Raw genomic sequence first — 22,749 nt, 5'->3', positions numbered from 1 at the left:
CCTGAATTCTTTAGTCAAAAAAAAAAAAAAACATTTTTAAGTGTTCTTATGATGCATTTGAGAAAAAACATTTCATTGGAGGAGAGCATAGAAAATGACTGCAATGCAATTTTGTCCGACAGAGGGAGCCAGAAGCAAAAATAGGGAAGATGATGTCATTTCATTGTTGGCATTGTTCAGGTCCAATGCAAAATGTTTGCATATACAATATTGACTTTTAAGTTTTATTCATACCGTAGTGAATGTCACTCCTGCTCCAGCCACGAATCAGCCGGGTAAATTCAGACGGTCCAGCCTTCCTCACACTTCCTGGTTTTGTCACGTGTTCTCATGTTTACCCTGACATCCTGACAGAATATCTGCCTTCAATGGCGACAGTAAAGTAACAAAATTATTAGTTTTTTAAATTAGGTGTTACAGGAGAGATAAGAAATTTGATCTTTTTACAAATGTATCTCCAGCTCACAGCTCAACCTGATATATTAAACCAGGGCTCTACATTAAAAACAACAATGACTTGCCCATGGGGAATCCTTAAGGTGAGAACTACTTGCCCCAACTTGCCCCATGTCAAATGAAAAGACTGCCATAATGATAATTAATCATCTAATTCATCAGTGTTTAATATATTTAGCATCAATATATGCTGATAATTCATCAGATAATAGTACTGACGCATTGTATTTGGAGGAATGTGTGAAAAATAGTGTAGATGTATGTTGGCAAGCCATACTACCTTACACATGGTAGTCGTAGTAAGCAGTGATATTTATAAGTTGTGCACCACAATGAAACATTATTGAATAGACACATTTGTGTACTAGTAAAGTGTTTTGAATCCAGAAAAAAATGCTCAATGGTCAAACAATAATTTGTGAAGCAAAGGTGAGAAAAATACACAGAGAAATGGAAGCGCTAGATTTTGTAGCTTGAGCCCTGTTAAACAGTAGTAATATTCATAGCTAATTTATTTAGTTATTACGTTTTGGCTATTTCCTTCATTTCTACAACAATGATTAGCACCAACACAAGTTTTAAGTTTTACATTCATAAAAGTTAACACACAGAATGCAGTCTACAAATACACACTTTTAGGATGCAGATCCCAAATTCAAACACAGCTATTAATTAGTGGGTGTAGGAGTTAATAAATGAATAAAGAGCTCATGGAAAAGTGTTTAGGAGCTACTGGAAGCTCATGAGCTCCTGGCTGGAGACCCCTGACTTAGCTTGCCTGAACTCAGAGTAGGCCCCACTGGTGCCCGAGGAGGAGCACTCATTGTTGCACACACTTTGCACCGCTGGTGCCGTGGAGCTCAGAAGCCAGACGTGAGGGTGCAGCGTTTACGAATCGTGGCACAACATTGGTAGTGGAAAAGTGGTCATGAAACCTTTTTTGGGGGGGGGGGTTGGCTACTTTGCTGATTTCACTTGTTGCGGGTTATTTTGCTAACCTAGTATTGCCTGTGGTAAACAAGAGAAAAAAATTCCTAGAGAACCATCAACTCCATCCACTCTTTTTCTTCTCATTGTGATTTCTGGAAGCAATCATCCTTTGTCTACAAACCACCAGCAACCAATGAAATCTGGATATCTTCACGTCCATGCATTGACACCTTTTGAAAAATGTATGCATCAACTGCATCCTTTGAGCCACATCATGATGGTGTTATTGGGTTTCTCGCAAGCACGACTGCACACTTCCCAAGTGTCGTGGCATGATGTTTCAAGCAGTGTCACGCTTATGATTTTGTTAGCTTTTCCAGGGCAAGGAACCATGTATTGTAACTATAAATATGCATGAATATATACTGTTTGAAATTGTTTTCCTTATTCTGGCTCGGTTCTTTGAGTACAAACGCAAATCATCTGAGTGAGGTCGTAGTGGTTCCTCACTATGCATCTTACAGACTATCAAGGACACAGGGTTCAACCTCAGAACTGTAGTCTCTCCATGTATTTGTGGAAGTCTGGTAGCAGGAAAGCCAATGACATCCTGTCTGACTCACTGACTGACGTCTAAACATTATTCCTACACTCCTAACACGGAGCCTTGTTGTGTGTCTGTGTGTGTGCGTGTGTCCGTGTGTGTGTGTCCCCACCACCAGTGCTCGGTTACATGTGGAGTTGGACTCCAGAGCCGAGACATCTACTGCAGGCTGAAAGGGAGCGGAAAAGTCAGAGAAGATCTATGTGACACTTCATCACGACCCCCTGATGTCCAGCGGTGCCAAACTACAGAATGCACCCGTTACAGTTGGATAGCTGCTCCGTGGAAGGAAGTGAGTTCTTTTGCTGCTTTTTATGTTCTCAAATGTGTTGTAGCTACCTCTTTGTATTTCAGGGGAAACTGCACTTTTTGGGAATTTAAAAAAAATACACATACTGTATTTCTTTCCCTTTTCTGTGCATTATAAAACGAGAAGTCACAAGTTAATATGAGCTAGCTTACAATGATGTCATTGGGATACACCTATCGACTATGAAGGCATGTAAGAAAAAAAAACCTCTTCACAATATTGCATAATTTAATTTACATGCTGTGATCATGCATTAACATGTACACCGATGATAACAGCGCTAAGCTAAAGGCTAAGCAGCTAGCAAAAAAGTGGCGATTTAAACCGTCCCTTCCATGCTGGCTGTGCTGGTAAAGAATGTAAAGACCTACAGGGAGTGCAGTTTGTTGTGCTTTTCTGAATCGTGGCTCACATCGCGCGTCCCAGATGCTAACGCGAAACTACCCAGCTTCAGCACAGTCAGGGCGGACAGAGACACAAAAGCCTGTGGGAAGCGGAAAGGAGGAGGACTTGCAATGTACGTGAACATAAGGTGGTGTAACCAGGGACATGTAAACCTTAAGACCTCCATATGCTGCAGGGACATTGAACTCTTGGCAGTAAGCTTGCGTCCCTATTACCTGGCCAGAGAGTTTGGACACGCCGTTGTTGTCATCGTTTACATCCCGGCGTGAGCCGTCGAGGAAGTAGCATGTGACGTCATCCACGCCGCCATTGCTAAGCTACAAACAGCACCCTGAAGCTCTTGTGTTCTCCGGGGACTTCAATCACGTTACTCAGGACACAACACTACCTGCTGTCACCCAGGATGTGGATTGTAAAACCAGGGAAATACAACTATTGACCTGTTGGATGCAAACGTCGAGGATGCGTACACCGCCGATCACAACCTGAGTCTACTTCAGCCTCACCACAAACCAAGAGTGAGGAGGCTACCCACAACAACACACTCATTCAGGAAGTGGTCTCCTGAGGCAGAGCAGGCTCTGAGGGACTGCTTCGAGAACACGAACACTAACTGGGATGTACTGCTCCGCCCCAGCAAAGCAGCGGGTCCAGATGGAGTATCCCCACGACTGCTAAAGGCTTGCGCGCTGGAGCTAGGGGACCCTCTACAGCGCATCTTCAACCTGAGCCTGGAGCAGAGGAGGGTCCCCCAGCAGTGGAAAACATCCTGCATCATCAGGCCACAGGTCCGCCATGCCCTCAACTCGCTGCAGTTTGCGTATCAGGAGAAGGCGGGAGTACAGGATGCTATCCTCTACCTGACACAGCGATCCCTCGCTCACCTGGACGGGGAAGTGGTGCTGTGAGAATAACGTTCCTGGATTTCTCCAGCGCCTTCAATACTGTCCAGCCCAGCTCCTAGGAGACAAACTGCAGAATATGGGAGTAGGTTCACACCTGGTGGCGTGGATCACGGACTACCTGACGAACAGACCTGAGTATGTGAGACTGGGGGACTGCAGGTCTGACACCATGGCCACAGCACTGGAGCACCAACAGCATATAAAAGAAAAGAAAAGATGCCGCGGGTAAGAACCAGGAAATCAAAGTACCAACAGGGATTGAGGGGGCCACAGGGCGTGCAGCACGAGTAGTCCACGTCGACTGGAGGGCACCCGGGATCGTCGATGTAACCGGAAGGTCAGAAGTGAGAGCATATGGCGTGGAGACCAGAACAATAGCCGAGTGCCCTCCAGTCGCCACAGGTGGGTATAAATGGGGGAAATGGAATAAGGAACAGCTGTGGCACGTCCTGTGTTTGTACCACTCCCAAAGTGGGAGTGGAGAAATCTAAAAGGGACAACAGAATTAGTAAGCAATACAAACAAAGGAACATGACAATACCACCCAAGCTACCGAATCATAGTTCAGGTGGAGCGTGACACAACACTTACGATGTCTGCTCTCCAGGATCTTCTTGAGGTCTTGAGTCTTGTTAGTTCACCAGATGAAAATAGTTTAGGTGCTACATAATATCGCTGGAGCTTGGTTGACATACAAGTCAGTTATGTAAACGGAACGCTGTTAGCATTTCTTTGAGTGTTTTTTTGGGAGAGCTTTAGCGTCAAAATAGGTATTTCCCATTACGTCCGTTGTTAGCTGGCTCATATTGACTCATTTTCTCACACCAGAATTATGGGCAAAATTCCCCAAAAAAGTGCACTTCCCCTTTAAATGTGACATATTTCCACTGTATGAATGCTTAATTCCCTGCATTGCTCAGTTCTTCATTGTCACCTATGCCAAGATTCTGTTGTTGGTTGTTAGTTTTGGTCTCAGTTTGTTTGTTACGGTGCTAGTCCGTGAGTTTTGTAGTTTGTTAGCCCGTATGTTAGGTTCTTACTTTGTTAGTTGGTAGGTTTGTTTTTTGTTTGTAAGTCAGTTTGTTCGTAAGTAGGCCTGCTGCTGTTGGATAGACATGTTGGCCAGATATTGTTAAGAGTGCTGGCAGTGCCTCCACTCCTGCAGCGCAAGAACGATAGCCAACACTTCCTGGTTACCCTTATCATAATTCCTTCCTGCTATTATGAAACAACGTTAGAAGAATGCAGATGGTTGAAGCTTCTGGTTCACCGGGGGCCACTGGGATACTATCACTTGCACGAAAAATTGGAGAGCAGGGTTAGTATGCATAAGAACCAAAGCACTGCTAAATAGTTGTTTGAGTAACGAAAAAGCACTTTCCACTTCTGGAGTGCAAATAACTGTAGTCACAAATGAACTGCCTGTAAAATTGAGCAAAGCCCAGAAACCTCAGGAATGCTTCCCAACCCTTCCTATGTGGAAGAAACAAGACAGAAGAGTGGAACTTAGAAAGAGACTGTTCTCCTCTGCTAGACCAGACACATGTATTGTGTATGTTCCTGGAAAAAATCAACATATCATCCAGGGACATGAGGCAGAAATTATTTATTTATTTATTTATTATATATTTATTATTTATTAGATTTTTTAACAGCTGCTTTTGAAAAACTGCAGAGGTGCCATCAAAAATAAGAAAAATACTGGCTCAGAAAAATGATCCTCATGTGGTACAGAATCAGCAGGCAAATTGTCTCCTAACTGCCAAAAATGTTAACCCTCTTTATTCTTAATTGTCTACACTGAATCATTTGGTTAATATAATAAATAAATATATAATATTGGGGGTCCAGTTGCACAAAAAGGACAGCACACTAGTAATGATTTCATCGATACTGAGAATAAAAAAAAATATATATATATATATATTATATATATATATATATATATATATAATAAATATACCAGCTCCTTCATGCCCTAAAGTCGATTCTGAAATCAAGATAGTAATACTTTTGATACGTCAGCAATATGATTGTGTCTTTTCCTTAGCTTGGTTATACGGCAAATCACCCCACTACCTCAATATACTTAAGGGTTTCAAATACATCATGATCATAGATAGATAGACTCCCTTTATTGTCATTGCACAAAAACACAGTAGTGAAATTGCCAACAAAATGTCGTTGCCTGGCTCCCATATAATAACAGACACAAAAGAAGATAAGTAATAATAAATAATAATAATAATAATAATAATAATAATGTGGAGAATAGATAGATAGAATAGACACCAAATATGAACAACATAATGTAAAGTAAAGTGCAGCGTGAACAGTAAATTGCCCAAATAATTTAAATAATTTAAATAAATAATAATAATGTAATTAAAGGTAGAGGGGCTTATTTGGCATTCAGCAGTCTGATGGCCAGGGGGAAGTAGCTGTCTCTGAACCTGGTCGTCCTACAGCGGATGCTGCAGAGCCTTCTCCCCGATGCCAGGCGAGAGAACAGTCCATGCTGGGGGTGTGTGGGGTCAGAGCAGATCCGATGGGCTCTAGATACACACCGGCTGTTTGCTATGTCCTTAATGGGGGGGAGCTGGGTCCCGATGATCTTCTCCGCTGTCCTCACCACTCTCTGCAGTAACGTCCAGTCCGAGGCCTTGCAGCTCCCAGACCAGACGGAGATGCAGTTGGTCAGCAGGCTCTCGATGGTCCCTCTGTAGAAGGTGGTAAGGATAGGAGGGGAGAGGGAGGCTCTTCTCATCCGCCGCAGGAAGTGCAGTCGCTGCTGTGCCTTCTTCGCCAGAGCGGAGGTGTGGAGTGACCAGCCGAGGTTGTCCGTGATATGCACCCCCAAGTACTTGGTTGTGTTCACAACTTCTACGGCTGTGTCGTTGATGCTGAGTGGAGTGTGGCTGGGTCTGGATCTCCTGAAGTCGACGATGATCTCCTTTGTTTTGTCAACATTCAGGATCAGGTTGTTCGCCTTGCACCAATCCACAAGGTGTCGCACTTCCTCCCTGTAAGCCAGTTCGTTGTTGTCCTGAATGAGGCCCACAACTGTTGTGTCGTCCGCGTACTTCAGGATATGGTTGCTGCTGTACTTGTGGCGACAGTCATGGGTCATTAGGGTAAACAACAGGGGGCTCAGAACACATCCCTGGGGTGAGCCGGTGTTCAGGGAGATGACACTGGATGTGTTGTTGCCCACTCTGACATACTGGGTTCTATCTGTGAGGAAGTCAAGCAGCCAGTTGCACAGGGAGGTCTTGAGGCCCAGTGGCCATCATGATGTCTGACATTCGTTGTTATGATTTGAAATACTGTACACTACTAATTTACCAAACACAGTAGGTGAATTTGCACAGAGAATCAGATTGGCATCGCTGATACCAGCCTACATTTTTACCCAGTATCGGCTCAGAAATTAAATCAATGGTATCGCACATCACTGGCCTTCACACTGCGGCAATGTTTACTTCCGTAAACACAGGGAAATGCAAGCGAGGTCATGCTAGTGCATATTGCTTTTCAGACGCTTTACGTTCATATTAACATTTCACATTTGTGTGGAAATGTGAATGACCACATAAAAAATTGAATTGAAACAAAAAGTCTGAATTCTGCATCCTCCCCTGCAGTATGAACGTCGCCTTGTTGTATTTTGGTTTCTTCATTGACTAGGTCATATGTTACATATTGGTGTGTTCATTCTTAACTTCCATCCGTAACTTGCTTAGTACTTAGTTTCTTAGTTTGTTCATTCAGAAATACGCAAACAAGTTTGTAAGTTTGGCATGATGTTAAGTTTAGGACTGTTTCGTTCTTCGTGGCCATCTGTGTGCTCTTCTGGTTTTCTTTTTTGGACATGACTTACTTCAGGCTTCAAATTGGCTAAAAGTCATTTACAGCCAAACGCATTATCTGTAGCGTTGTACAAGAATGCATTTTTTATTGCCTCAATCTCTTCCTTTGTAACTTCAAGCAACATCCTTGTTCATCACCCCCACTGTGCTCAGGCAGATGTACGGATCTTCTAGCATGTCATTATGGTTTTATTGCCACTTTCTCTGCATCATTAAAGAAGGCAACATGAAGGCGCTCTCCTCAACCAACTCATGATGGTTTTGCTGATAAACATCAGTCCGGATATCATGTTATTCTGTTTTGCATCACCAATGCAGACCTTTTCATGTCCCCTCTGTCCTCTGTCTGTCCTTCACGCTCAGGCATAGAAGATACTTTGCACAATCCTGCCTATGTTGCCTCAAAATTTTTATTTTGCAGCAACTGGGCCTTGGCCGCCAACCAAACCTGCACTAGCTGTGTCAAACCAGTGTGTGTTTAAAACAAGTGGAAAACTAATGATTTTTATGAATTCATGTTTATAGTCCATAAACAGCCCTTTAAATCATCACTGGTGGTGCAGTAACTTTTATAGTACCACATGTTGCATCCTTGAAAAGTGCAGGCAGTCTTCAAGCTCCTCCACACACTCAGCACTGCTGGAAGTACAACACTGACCCCCCCCCCCCCCCCCGGCAGCCTCCACTCTCAGCCTAATGTGCTTCCTGTTGCTTCCAGTGTAACGCCACCTGTGGCCCCGGCATGAGGACCAGGCTGGTGGACTGCACAGACTACGGGATGACACCCGTGCAGGCGGATTACTGCGAGCCATCACTCCGACCGCCGTCGCATCAGCCTTGTAACGGAGCGCCATGCCACTATGTGTGGGCCACAGGGGAATGGTCCCAGGTTAGAACCCCGTCTTATGACGTGTACTACACAGTTGTGGAGAAAATTCTACCTTTACAAAGGTAATGACACTGGCAGAGACATAGAATAATTGTTTTGTGCTGACAAGTGATTGTTCCCATAGAAATAAATAGGAGCTGAAATAATCTGTTCTAGCGTCAAACTGAGGCCATCAGCGACCATAGCGGTATTTTTAGGAACTGACATTACTGTCGCACAAGTGTAAAAATAAGATAACCACTGGTAAAGTTCTTGCATAAAAAGAATAAAACAGGGATGTTTTTAACTGAATGATGAATGACAGACATGTGGTTAATTGGTTCCAGACCCGACACCATAACACTCCATAGTCATAGTCCTTTACACTCCAACTACCCAATATAGTAGACCAAATAAGAGAAAGTAAGACATATACGAGATAAATAAGACTTGTGCTTTTGTGTGTTGCTGTAACTGTGTTCCGGTGCTCGGGGAGCTGAATTGACATACGACAGGAAGTGACATTTGAGCGTTAGTTGACTTTTAGCTTGGCACAGCTTGGGTTGTGGGATTATTCTGCCTGTTCAAACCTGCAATAAAAGACTGTTGCTCCGGCCATCAAGTATGATGCTTGTGTGCCTCACCCAACATCACAGTAACATTACTGCCACCAAGTAAGCAGTGTGGAATACGACATATCACGTTGCCTTTGAATGTGTCCTCTGAAAGCGAACAAAAAGTTTGGGAACCACTGATATAGGCAAACAAATACATCAAATTTGTCAATCAAATAAATTCATACTTTAATGAATTATTGTCCATATGCAACCATGAAAGAGCATGATCCATTCATACAGGTATTTTTGAAAAATCTTCAGAGAGTGAATCTGCAAAATGAAAAGTGTCATGTGCAAGTGCAACGTAAAGTAGAGTCACCAGTTAGCCACTGCTAATGTTCAGACTTAAAAATATCAAGTCACTCAAGTTCAGGTTGGCCAGATTCAGAATTGCTGTGCTAACAGTAAACCCTTTTGTCAATCAGTGCTCCGCAAACTGTGGCATGGGCTACCAGCAGCGTGTCGTCTCCTGCTCCACGATGCTCTCCTCCCAGGCTCAGCCTCTTTACTCCGCCCAGTCACCCACCGCCGCCACCCACTGCCCGGAACCCCGCCCTCCCAGCAGCAGACCCTGCCTCCTCAAGGAATGTCCGCAAGCATCCTATTGGAAAGTTGGACCTTGGAGTAAGGTGAGCCCCACCTGTGTGTGTGTGTGTGTGTGTGTGTGGCTATATAGATATACGGGGGATGGGCTCTGCGGGAGTGTCCCATCTCTGCCGCCTGGTCCTCCATGGGGTAGTGGGTCCGGGCCTCTTCTCTCCCGGCCGGGGCGGTCCTGTGTCGGTGGTCGGACCTGAGGTTACCTGGGGCGGGCCGGGTTCCGCTTCCTGTGGGTGTGGGGGACGGCGCCTCCGGCCGTGGGCGGGCTCCCTTCCCTGCTTGTGCCGCAGGTGTGTGGCCCTCGATGCCCTTCTGCCCGAGTGGGGTATGGTCTCCCGCCGGTCTCAGGGTTGTGGCTGGCTATGCTTTGGGGAGTCGCCCTGGCTTTCCCCGCACCCATGGAGCGCGCATGAGCATCGATGTATCGATTAATATTGATTATTTTCCACAACCTTAGTGAACATCTGATGTTTTGCCATTTTTATGCTTGAAAATTGTTAATTTTGACAAAAAAAATACATACAATTATCTTAAATGTGCATATTTTTAAATAGAAACAGGCAGTAGTCAAACAGTGATGATTTATTAATTTTTCAAAAACTGCAAGCATACAAGCATCAAAGTGCATGTTAAGTACAAAAAATGTGTACATATTGGCAGGTCTACACTACCATTGAAAGTACTCCCAGCCTCTTGTTCCCCTGCTCTCCACCTGCCAATCAAACATGACAAACGTCTACACGCACTTCTGTTTTTATCCCAGTGCTCTCAAACCTGCGGGGCAGGAGTATTGGAGCGCAGTGTGGAGTGTGTGACTTCCAAAGGACAAGTGTCCAAGCATTGCCGTCCCTTGGAAAGACCAGAGTCTCAAGCTGCGTGTCAGGACAGAGAATGTAAGTGTCCTCCATGCCCTAACCCGAACCCGAACCCTCATGATATCAAATTGACTGTGTGTGTATGTTGGCCACCACCGTATCTGATTGTGTTTACAGAGAGGTTTTTTTCCTCTTGCTTTTAACACATTATCCGGAACACATTCTACCCTAAAAGCCTCTTGAAATGATTACCTCTTGGAAAGATGCACTTTTTCTACAAACTCTGCCTGTCAAAATGCCTCAGGAGCATACATACGTCAAAGCTGTCTTCATTGTGAATTTGCAAGCCCTGCAACAGTCGCCAAGCCTCTGTCAAGTATTAAACCGCTATGCTCGGACGGTAGCCAGTACCACGGTCAAGTATTAATGCTAATCGGTACGATATGGCCACTGAGGGACTCTGGGCAGAGAAGAAATACCATGAAACATTTACTCTAACAGCTCTCCTTTTAAGGAAAAATGTATTTTAGTCATGTTAAAAAGAAGCATTTTAATGTCAGGCCGTGGCTCGACTCATGTGACCTCTTCTTGCATAATAAACACCATTTATTGTAGGAAACAGGAATGAACCAGTACAAATGCTATATATTTATTATACACTTGTCATCTACATTATGTTGAATGAGGGTTAGTTTGATGCCTTGTTCAGATAAAAGCAAAAAAAAACCACTAACAAGCCACCCGCCCACCACTCTTCTGTTGTTTCCTCCAAGGCCAATCCTTCACTTCCTGCCGTGAAATCCAGATGCATCAGGGCATGAGGATGGATGGAGAGTATTACCTCAAAGTCAGGTCCCGCACCCTCCAGGTGTGTGTCAGACATCCTTTGTTAGAGTTGGACATCGATTCCTTGTTTTGATTCCGATTCCTAGTGATTCTCCATTCTTTTCAGAGGTGGGGTCATAAAGGTTTTTATGTTTTAAATGAGGGTGCCAACCAAAGTTCTTGGATGACATGTCTGAATGTCTCTGTGATTTTGTTTTTTTAAAGGATTGGACTTTTTATGAATGATTTTATAATGAATTTCTCACAGGGCTATTTTCAACCAGTATTTAAAAATCAAACCATTGAACTTTCTGGCTGAAGGTCGTGTTATCATCGGGTGGCTTTGTCTTTTGAGAAACTACACAGCTAGAGATGTCCAATATCGGCCACCGATGATTAATATCCGAAATCACTTGCTCCATTGCTCCATGTGCTCATTTCCCAAAAATTGCAAAATTTTAAAACATGAACAATTCCAGGATAATCAGAATGTTAGTCCCGTTTCCTGTCAATGCTCCATGCCCACCCTATTTGTGAGTCACTTTCTTCAAGTGTGCTTATCCATTGTCCTTCATTTTGTCTTCCTGCTCAGATATATTGCACAGAAATGGAGACCAACTTACCCAAGGAGTATGTTACGCTACGCAGTGGCCAGACGGACAACTACTCTGAGGTGTACAGCTACAGGTACGCGATGGATTCTTGGTTTCATTCACACATGTTGGCACTTAGGTTTGGTTAAAAGGAGTACTAACAGTATGACAACTGCATGTTCCAGTGGTAAAACTGCAGTGAAAATCATAGGCGGATCAATTACAAAACTGGAGATACCACCAGGCATTTATTTGAGAGATTATTGTTATATTCATTTGAGGTTTATCATCATGTAACCCAGATAGAAAACCAAGTTTATTATGGTTGTTGTTATATTTCTATTATTATTATTATTATTATCACATGACGGTGCGGCACCAATCAGTGTTTTATATAATCCGGAAGGGATTACACATCGGTAGCCGTGAGGGACACGCATGGAAAATGATGAGTGTTTGCATCTCGTTGCTAACTGCATTAGCGTTTTACTAGTTAGCGTTTGATATCAGCCTGTTCTCTCTCATGTTCCATGGAATTATAAAGAAACTTATTGTGGTCTAAGCCATTTTTGTGCAATAGTTGGTACCATTTTACTGATACACTCCATGCACTTTAAGTTTTGATTGCTGCTAAACTTTGTCTGCCATACACTGTTGTTGATTGCAAGATTAACAAACTACTTTTGATTATTATAATATAATAATTATTATAATGAATAATATATGGCAAATTATTTAAGTGATAACATATATGTACGATACTGAAGTTATGATACGACGTTCATATATATATATATATATATATATATATATATATATAGATATAGATATATATATATGATTAAATTATTTTGTGTGTGCACATTGATTGATTTATACTGGTCCTATTTTATATAGACCAGGTTTAGATGGCGAGCTAGGAACTCTGCACTAAGGCAAACGGCCTGATTGAAGCCCGGATTCAAGCCGCTAGGAGGCTTTGCAGCCGTGCCTCTTGTTGCTCAATGCTCACTGGCCTTCCATATAAACTCAAGTCCCTTCCTTGACCCTCTGGACACTCAATTGCTGGGCAATTGAACTATTGTAGTATGCCTTGGGACTCTTTAGTCCCCAGCTTTCTTTTGTATATCTAACGAATGCACTGCTTTGTATTTTATCTCACTAGAATTGTTATTGTAAATTAATGTTGTGAATGACCATTCCTATTTAAATGTTGTTGAAATATTGTTCTATGTTTGTTGCACATTATAATATACGGTACCGCCACAGCTTCATTTGTGTGTTTTGCCTCTTTACTCTCACTCCCAGAGCTGAAATTTAGATTTTCTGATTCCAGCCCAGATCTTGCAATTACCCGTTTAGTACCTGAAGCTACTTTAATAAGGCGGTGTACATGCTACAATCATGTCTATCAAAATCACATTTGTGGAGTATTACTCACAATTTATTTTTTGTGGTTTGGCTGGTCAGGGCTCCGGACTGACTAATGTTTTTTTTTTTTTTTTTTTTTTTTTTTTTTTTTTTTTTTTTTTTTGTCCCGTCCAGCCATTGGGGCAGATAGTATTGTTGATCTAAATGCCCTTACATGCTAGACAGATTTGCTCTGTGTCAGGAAAGGTGTTGGCTACAACTTCCCTGTACCATGAAATTTTATTTGCCGTTATTTGATGTCTTTGTTATGCCATTTGGGACGACCGGACCGGAGCAAGAAGAAGAACAGAAAAGAAGAAGAGAGAAGAGAAAGGTGGGGTCGGGGGGGGGGGGGGGGGGGGGGCAGTAGAGGGAGAGACAAAAACAGCAGCAACAAGAATTCCCAAAACAACAACAGTGACAAACAGAACAGTTAAATGTCAATGATGGCTAAGGGTCACACTGGAGATGATATCAGTGGAATGAAACAGTCCAACTTACCAATAGCAATAGTAACAATGAGGACATGACCCATGATAGTAAACACAATTGCAACCATACAGTTACAGTAATTAAAATCTCATTGCTTGACATCATTATTACTGTAATAATAGCATACCAATACTATATAAACATCAGGGATAAGAGAGTAGATTGTATAGAGAAGCACCCATGTGCTGTGAGTGCCCATATGGAGGTGTGTTGTGTATGTGAATGCGAGTGTGTGAATGTGTAATTGTCACTGAGAATGACAAAAGGAGAGAGACTGCCTTCTACCACCCAGCAAACCCCGCCCCGCGCAGCCAGGTCAAGCCCCCACCGCCAGAGATCCTCCGGCCCCGTGGGTGTGGGCAAAGCCAGGGCCGACTCCCCAAGACCCGCCCCCGAAGCAACTCCCCGAAGAGACCAGCAAGAGGCCATGGAGGAGCAATCCCAACCGGCAACAGGGCGCCAGCAGGCCGGAGGAGAGCCGCACCCCCGAGACCAGCGGGAGACCATACCCTACTAGGGCAGAAGGGCATCGAAGGCCACACACCCGTGGGCACAGGGGCGCCCCTGCCGGCCGGAAGGGAGCCCGTCCACGTCCGGAGGCACCGCCTCCCACCCCCCACACACCCCCAGGAAGCAGAACCCGGCCCGACCCAGGTAACCCCAGGCCCGACCACCGACATAGGACCGCCCCGGCCAGGACAGAAGAGGCCCGGGCACACTGCCCCATGGAGGACCGGGCGGTTGAGATGGAACACCCTACGCCAGACCCCCGCAGAGCCCCCCCCCCCCCGTATATCTACATGGCCATATACCCACATACACATCCACACATATACATATATATATACATATATATATAATTATAATAAAACTAATCATTAATTATCTAAGTATTTAAAACAATAAATACATAAAATAAACTCAGACACATGCACACCCCATCCACTCAGTACACACACATGCTGTGGACGTCCCCGGGTGGGGCGTCCGGGGCATCACAGGGTGGGGGACCCAGGGGTCCCAGACCCACAACCAGGCCCCGAGCCCAGGGAGGTACGGACCGCCAAGGCATAGCACCCCCAGACTCCCCTCGACCACGGCATCAGGGCTACTGCAGTGTGGCAGCCAAGGAGCGGGCGAGGGGAGGAGGCCCGCACATGAGCAAGCGGAGGGGGCGAGCAGGCGAGTGGTGAGGCGCTCCACTGCGCCGGCCGACATCCACCGGGCAGCTCACCCCCGTGAGGGAGAGCCATAGCTCCAAGTCACGGGGAGGCCACGCACCAGAGCCGAGGAGTTAAGACCAGCGCAAGGCCCCCGAAGGACCCCACCATCCACCGGGAGGGCCAGCCCCCCCCCGCCCCCAGAACCAGCAGCGCTCCGCCCACGTACCGGAGAACCATCCCCGACGAGCCCTAAGGCAAGACTGGGGATGGGCAAAGACAGGGACAGCGATGCGGCAGAGCATAGGACCAGTGGCAGCAGACACCCAAACGCCCGAAAGAGCACCGCCCCCCCAGCAGGCCCCACCCCGAGGAGCATGCTCCCCATCCCCACACGCCACCCCGGCCCCCGTACCCACGAGCAGGATCAGGTCCCCTCCCAACACACAGCCCGGTCCCCGCAGCAGCCACCACAGCGCAACAACCCCAAGCCACCACCGTAGACTTCAGGCCACCAGCAGCGCGGACCCCACTGCCTGGAGGCCGGTGAACGCCCCCCCAAGGGCACGTTGGCGCCCGCGACCCAGGACAGATCCAGGGAGGTAGCGCCAACCATGACACCAGGGCAAGCCCCGGCGTCAGCTGGTTCCAGCGGGACCCCCAGGAAGGCCAGGCAGACCAGACCAAAATATCCTGCAGCCCAGGGCACCCCGAGCGAGCCGCCAAGCCCCAGCAGCCAGCGGGCCAATCGCGGGGGTAGGCAGTAGGCTCTCCGGTCCAGCCCGCTACACCTGTGTGTGTGAAGATGGTATTGTGTAGATAGTGCAATTAAAAATAGGCCTGTCCCATAGGGCTGACCTATGTGTGTGGTGTATGTGTATGTGTGTGTGTGTGTGTGTGTGTGGAAGGAAGCTGAGCAATGGTGGGTCCCCTGCCTGCCCAGACCCCCCCCAGAACTGAGTGTCTAAGGTGCGGTTAAAATTGAAGGGTGACCAGCCAGAGGAATGCCGAGGACAAAAGGGCATCCGCAAGGAAACCCTTCGCCCCCGGCAAAACCAGTTGCAGGCCACCCCCCAAAGTCCTACATGTATGTGAGGTGGTGCAGTGCAGCAGGGAGGATCGGGGCCCCACACACGCCCACCCCGCACTACCGGCCAACCGAGCCGGGCAAGCCAGCCGCCCGGAGCAAGCCCTGGGCCACAGGACCAACCACGGGCCCCACCCAGCCCATCGTGGCGGCCAGTCCGGCCTGCCAGCTCCCCCCCGGAGGGCCCCACCAGAGATTGAGCCAGCTATGCCACCCCCGGACCACCAGGAGCCGCGGACAAACCACACGCCCCGAGGCTGCTCCTACAACCACCAGAACAGCAGGAACCGCGCCCCGGCAACACATCCGTCACCATGGCAGCCCAGGGAGTGACACCACAGAGACCGCAGGAGAACCGGGACCCGCATGGGGAAGAGCCCAACCCCACCCCCCGGGCTCGTGAGCCAAGAGTGCCAGGGCGGGACAGAGACACACACACCAGGCAGCAGAGCCCACCAGGCAGACGATACCCCAACAGCCGCAAAAAGTGAATGCCCCCCCCAGTCCCACCCTCCACCACAGCGCCGACCCGTCTCCACCATATCTCCCATCCACCCACGGACCCGCCAAGTAGGACACCCCGGAGGCGGGAAGACCGCCACCAGACCGGAGACAGAAGGGGCCAACCAGACACCGGCAAATAGCAGGGGCCGCCCGTGAGCCACCGGCCAGCCCCACCCCCCAACCCTTGGTCGAGGCCCCCCCACGACCCAGAGCCCACCACCCCGCCCCCCAAGCAAGCCCCCCGCTAATCCCGGCCCACGCCGCGCAGAGCACCACCCCCACCGCTATCCGCCCCGCTACCCACGCACCCACAGCCAGCCCCCCACCCGCCCGCCCCACATCCACCACAACCCAGCCATCCCTCCACCGAAGGGAGGGAAGCAGGTAATGCCCCACCCCAGCACCGCACCTCCCCACCCAGAGCCCAAGCTGCACAAACGAGACCCCCCCTCCCGTATGAGCTTACCAGGCGCCCCACCCGGGGCCATACACCTACCATACACAAAAATTAAAATTGAGAATAAAAATAATAAAAAAAATATATATAATAATAAATAAATAAATAAAAATAAAGTAAAGTAATTGATAATAATAATAATAATAGTAACCATAATAATAATAGTAGTAGTAATAATAATAATAACAATAATAGTAATAACAATAATAGTAATAATAATAATATTTATTGATAGTTATGTATGTATAATAATGATACTACTATTGATACTTAATATATAATAATTTATATAAAATATATTTTCTAATAATTTAGATCTTTTAACTATTTTAGATATGATAATAATAAATATATACATGCATACCTACACACACACATATATAGCCATGTACATACCTAAGAGGGAAGGCTCTGCAAGGGCAGCGGGGTATAACCACCCGTGCCCACACCAAGGGCAGGGCCAAAGCCTCCCATGCCCACACCCCACGGTCCCACACAGTAGCCAGGCCAGAGCACCCAGGGCAAACCCGGCCCACCCCCAGGGGCGAGGGAGGCCGCGGAGGAACCAGCGCCACCGGACGCACACAGGCCCCCCCCAGCAGCAGCAGGCGCCCACCACCCACAGGATGCGGCTCCCCGTCTACCCACCACCCCGAGGGACGGCCTGCACCACCCCCGGGACGACCACCACCACCCCACCCACGCCCCATCCCCAGATCCGGACAGCCCCCCACCAACCCCCACCTGAACCTCCAGGGGGTCAGCCCAGCAGGAAGGGACAGAGATCCACGGCACCCACCTGCTCACCCCCCAGACGCCAGGGCAACCCGGCGACCAAGACCATGCCCCAAGCCAGAGGAACGAGACCGCCAGGGGCAGAGACAGGCACACTCAGCCCTTCGAGAATTACAAAAAGAGATTAATTTAAGAGATTAATTATTGGAGCCCATATAGATTGAAATTCTGACAGTTGTTCTTTGGATTCAGCAGACATTCTCTCAATTGCTATATGATCTAACAGAAGATTTTTGTAAGAGGCTATGTTCAGTTTTTTTTTGGATTTCCAATTGATAAGAATGGTTTTCTTGGCAATGCTTAACGCTGTGATGAGGAGTTGTGTGTGATTTGTTTCTACGTTGACTGTAGAAAGATCACCCAACAAGCATAATACAGGTGAGGAAGGAATAGAGGTCCCAAGTGCCAAAGAAAGGTCCTCGCACACTGCTTGCCAGAAATTACTAATGGGGGCACATGCCCACATGGAGTGTAAATAATCATCTACTACATGATCTGGGCAGTATACACAGATGTTGGAGTCGGTTAGACCCATTTTAAACATTCTCTGCCCTGTGTAGTGTACTCTATGAATGGTTTTGAACTGAACCAACTGTAGGTTGGGATTTTTTATTAAACGGAACGAATTAAGGCATATTTGCTTCCAGAACTCAGGGTCACAGCTTGTAGATAAATCTAGGTTCCATTTGGAGACTGGGACCCCAACGGTGTTGTCACACTTTGACAAAAGAATGTACAACTTGGATAATGTTTGGGGAGCGGATATGTTTAAGAATTGGTCAATGGTGGGATAGCTTTCCCAAGATATGTTACGAAACCTAGCTCTAATTATGGATTTAATTTGTGAGTATTCAAGAAATGTATTCTGGCTTAACCCATACTGTGTAACAAGGTAAGTGAATGACACAAACTTTCCCCCCCTTATGATATTTTCCAAGCAACTTATTCCTTTGTCATGCCATGTTGTAAAATCCAAGGGTTTTTTTTTAAGCAATATATCAGGGTTATTCCAGATCGGAGTGTACTGGCAAGGATTGAGCGAGGACCTGGTTATTTTTAAAAATTCCCACCAAGCTGTCAGAGTGGTTTTAATATTTATGCTTTTAAAACAATCGTGTTTCCTAAGGATTTGACTTATGAAAGGTAAGTTAAAGATGGGGATTTCTTGGCTAAATGATTGTTCAATGTCTAGCCATAACTGATCCAAGGGGTTAGGTTTTATCCATTTTAAGATATACTGTAGCCTATTTGCCAGGAAGTAATTGGAGAAATTTGGCAGTTCTAAGCCCCCACATTCTTTAGATTTTTGTAATGTTTTTAGGCTTATTCGTGCTGGCTTATTTTTCCAAAGAAATGTATTTATATATGAGTCTAATGACTTAAACCAAGTTATAGATGGTTTGGTTGGGATCATAGAGAACAGATAATTGATCCTTGGTAATATCATCATTTTCACAGTGGACACTCTGCCCATAAGAGAGATCGGCAAAGTTCTCCAACGTTCAAGATCATCCTCAATCGATTTCAACAGTGGGGTATAATTCAAGCTGATCAGGTCTGACAGATTGGAGGAAATGTTGATGCCCAAATACCTGATATTCCCTGAACGCAGTGGTATAGAGGGGGTGCTCTGGAAAACGAAATTAATGGGCAATACTATGGATTTAGACCAGTTAATAGAGTAGTCCGAGAAGGTGCTAAAGTTATTGATGAGTGTGATAGCTTGGTGAAGTGAGAAGTGTGAGTTTTTTAGGAAGAGTAACACATCATCAGCATAAAGGCTTATCTTATGATGAACATTTGTTGTCTGGATCCCTTTAATATTTCCATGTTGTCGAATAGCAGCTGCAAGAGGTTCAATAAAGATAGCAAACAATGAGGGGGAGAGTGGACAACCTTGCCTAGTACCTCTTTGTAAAGTGAATTCTGGAGAGATCAGATTATTGGTTCGAACGGAGGCCTTTGGGATGCTATATAATATTTGGATCCACGTTCTAAATGACTCGCCAAAGCCAAATTTCTGTAGGGTTGCAAAGAGAAATTTCCAGTTAACTCTGTCGAATGCCTTTTCAGCGTCTAGTGAGACGATTGTGGTTTCCAAATTATGGATGATAGAGTGATCAATCAGATTGGTTAAGCGGCGTACATTGCTAACTGAGTGTCTCCCCTTGATAAATCCTGATTGATCGGGATGTATTATATGAGGGGTAACTTTTTCCAGTCTTCTAGCTAATACTTTGCATATTATTTTAAGATCCGCATTAATAAGTGAAATTGGACGATAACTGGAAGGTAATGTTGGGTCCTTTTCTGATTTTAGCAAAAGACTGATTGTAGCAGAATTCATATATGGGGGTAGGCGTGCATTTTCTTTTATTTCCTGAACCATTTTAAAAAAAAACTGGGGCTAGCAGTGACCAGAATGTTTTATAAAATTCGGCAGGAAACCCGTCCGGTCCTGGTGCCTTGTTATTTGGCATTTCCTGTAGAGCATCATAAAGATCTGTTAGTGAAATGGGTAAGTCCAGGGTTGTCACCTGATTTTTTTCTAATTTTGGTAATTCTATGGTACTTAGAAATGTTTCAATGTCTGGATCAGAAGGGTTAATCTGAGGTGTGTATAGTCTTTTATAAAAGTCCCTAAAGACTGAATTAATTTCCTCCGGAAGGTGAGTGATGTTACCTTCTGAGTTTCTAATGGAGGAGATAGAGTTTTTTTCTTTATTGAGTTTTAGTTGGTTAGCTAAGAATTTTCCAGATTTATTGGCATGTTCAAACTTCTCCAAACGTAGTCTTTGTAATTGGAACTGAATTTTCTTATCAGTAATTTCTTTTAAATCTAATTTCAATTTTCTAAGATTATTCAGAGTATTCTCATCCTGTGAATTTGCATAAGCGGTTTCAAGGAGTTTAATTTTTTCCTCCAATTCCAATTCCAATAATCTTTCTTTCTTTTTCTTATATGATGAGTAGGAGATAATTTTCCCGCGCATTACTACTTTTGCTGTCTCCCAGAGAACACAAGCCGAGGTTCCCGGTTGGTCATTAAAATCTAAAAACATTGTCCACTCTCTCTCAAAGTCGTTTAAAAAGTCTGGGTCTTTAAGCAATGATGTATTAAATCTCCAGCATTTAGTAGGTGTACTTGTGGTTTGGTTAGTGAGAAAGAGAGAGACTGGTGCGTGATCACTAATAATGATAGGGTGTATGTGAATATTTGATATGTCAGATAAGATTGAGCTACTTGTTAAGAAGTAGTCAATTCGGGAGTACGTGTGGTGCACTGGTGAGAAATACGTATATTCTCTGTGAGTAGGGTGATAAGAGCGCCAAGCATCACAAAGACCAAAATCAGACATATATTTTTTCAGTGTTGTTGTTGCTTGAGACTCACGATGTCCCCCAGCTGGGCTAGACCTATCTAAATCTGGATTAAATACCAAGTTGAAGTCCCCTCCCAAGATCAAGCTTGAATCCAGGTGTGCAGAGAGAGAAGAAAAAAAGGTGTGAAAGAAAGAGGGGTCATCAACATTAGGGCCATATATGTTGGCAATGCAAAATTTAACATTGTCCACCAATATGTTGATTATTATATATCTACCTTCTATGTCTATAGTATTGTTGAGCAGTGTAAAATTGACCCTCCGGCTAATTAAAATGGCTACGCCCCTCTGTTTGGAGTTGTAGTTTGCTAGGTATATGTGTGGAAACTGTGGTGAGTGAAATGTATGGGCAGCTGCATTGGAGATGTGAGTCTCTTGCAATAAGACAATGTCTGCTTGGATATTCTTTAGATGGTTAAACATTTTTTGTCTTTTTTCTCGAGACCCGACTCCCCTGACATTCCAAGTGACAAATTGCAGTGAGGACATCCTAGACTAGCTTATGATGATATGTGTGTGTATATATGTGCAAGTGTGAAGTATATGTGCCTGTAGGTAGTGTAAGCATATACTATTACATATATGCTTAAAGTGCACATGGGCATATTATAATGTAGTCCTCCTGATCTGACTAGTGAAGGTGTAATGTTGGAGTATGCATGTGTGAGATATGCGTGTGTGTAAGTGGCAGTGTTGTAGGTTTATGTGTCAGATGTACAGTACGAGCCACCTGTGTACATGGATGTGTGTCTTTATGTACAATGTTTGTATTTGCGGGTTTGTGATTATGTGAGTGTGTGTGAACTGTATAGACATGCTGGTACAGAAAACAGACAAGTGACAAACAGGAATATAAGTGAGTGAAAGAGGGGAAAGACAGTGAGAAAGTGTGCAAGACAGGGAGGAAAGGAATGAGGTGACATGCAAGGGAGAAAAATGGGGAGTAATTTGAAGGCAGAGTGCAGGCGTTAACGAGGATGAGCGCGTTATAATATACGAACCTTTATCATGTAACTATGAAAAAGTAGGACGTTACCTTACCTTACCAAGCATATTCAGTTACCATGTTAGAATGATTAATACAGCCATGGTGTAATTTCACGATCGCGGTATAGCTGTCCATTAACAAAGAGTTTGTCCACTGTGATGACAGCTCGGCACCCCTCGTTGATGAACTTTTTTCGGATAGGGAACAGGCGACGGCGTCTGTCGAGGATCTCCCTTGGGAACTGGTCGTTCACGCTGAAGTCCGTCCCCTTCAGCTCTCGGCCTCGGCCTTTCACCTGCTCCTTCTGCTTGAAGTGTTCAAATTTTGCCACGATGGGTCTCGGTCTTGTATTTTCTGGCTTCTTGGCTCCCAGGCGGTGGACGCGATGGAAGGTGATGTCCCCGATGACGTCAGCCGGGAGCTTGAGCCGTTGCGCCATGAAGGCCCTTACGGATTCTTCCGGGTCTTCCTCGGATTTCTCCGGAATTCCTGCAAAGACGAGGTTGTCCCTCATGCTTCGAGCCTGAAGGTCCAAGATCGTTTCCTTCATGGACTTGTTTTCCTGGCGGAGTTGTGAAACTCCGTCGGTGAGGGACTTCACCGATTCACGGAGGGTTGCGTTCTCCGTCACCAAGGAGATTATTTGTTTTTGGCTGAAGTCCAGAGACTCACGGAT

General features: G+C 45.5%; 1 protein-coding gene across 6 annotated transcripts in view; it reads left to right on the top strand.

Moving 5' to 3' along the window:
- Positions 1-22,749, top strand: part of LOC131130761 (A disintegrin and metalloproteinase with thrombospondin motifs 20) — a 141,138-nt gene that overhangs the window by 97,397 nt on the left and 20,992 nt on the right. For 3 of the 6 annotated variants that reach the window (XM_058074674.1, XM_058074675.1, XM_058074673.1), the window contains 6 exons: positions 2,109-2,282; positions 8,198-8,368; positions 9,390-9,593; positions 10,328-10,457; positions 11,153-11,247; positions 11,797-11,891. In XM_058074674.1, coding sequence (XP_057930657.1) covers positions 2,109-2,282; positions 8,198-8,368; positions 9,390-9,593; positions 10,328-10,457; positions 11,153-11,247; positions 11,797-11,891 — 869 coding nt within the window. Of the gene's footprint in view, positions 1-2,108; positions 2,283-8,197; positions 8,369-9,389; positions 9,594-10,327; positions 10,458-11,152; positions 11,248-11,796; positions 11,892-12,694; positions 13,081-22,749 lie in introns of those variants that run through there. The other 3 variants (XM_058074679.1, XM_058074677.1, XM_058074678.1) reach the window with 3 other exon arrangements.

The sequence above is a fragment of the Doryrhamphus excisus genome, chromosome 6 (genome assembly GCF_030265055.1).
Source record: "Doryrhamphus excisus isolate RoL2022-K1 chromosome 6, RoL_Dexc_1.0, whole genome shotgun sequence".
Lineage (NCBI taxonomy): Eukaryota > Metazoa > Chordata > Actinopteri > Syngnathiformes > Syngnathidae > Doryrhamphus > Doryrhamphus excisus.
The sequence above is the reverse complement of the archived record's forward strand: the minus strand, read 5'-3'. Positions and strand labels throughout refer to the sequence as shown.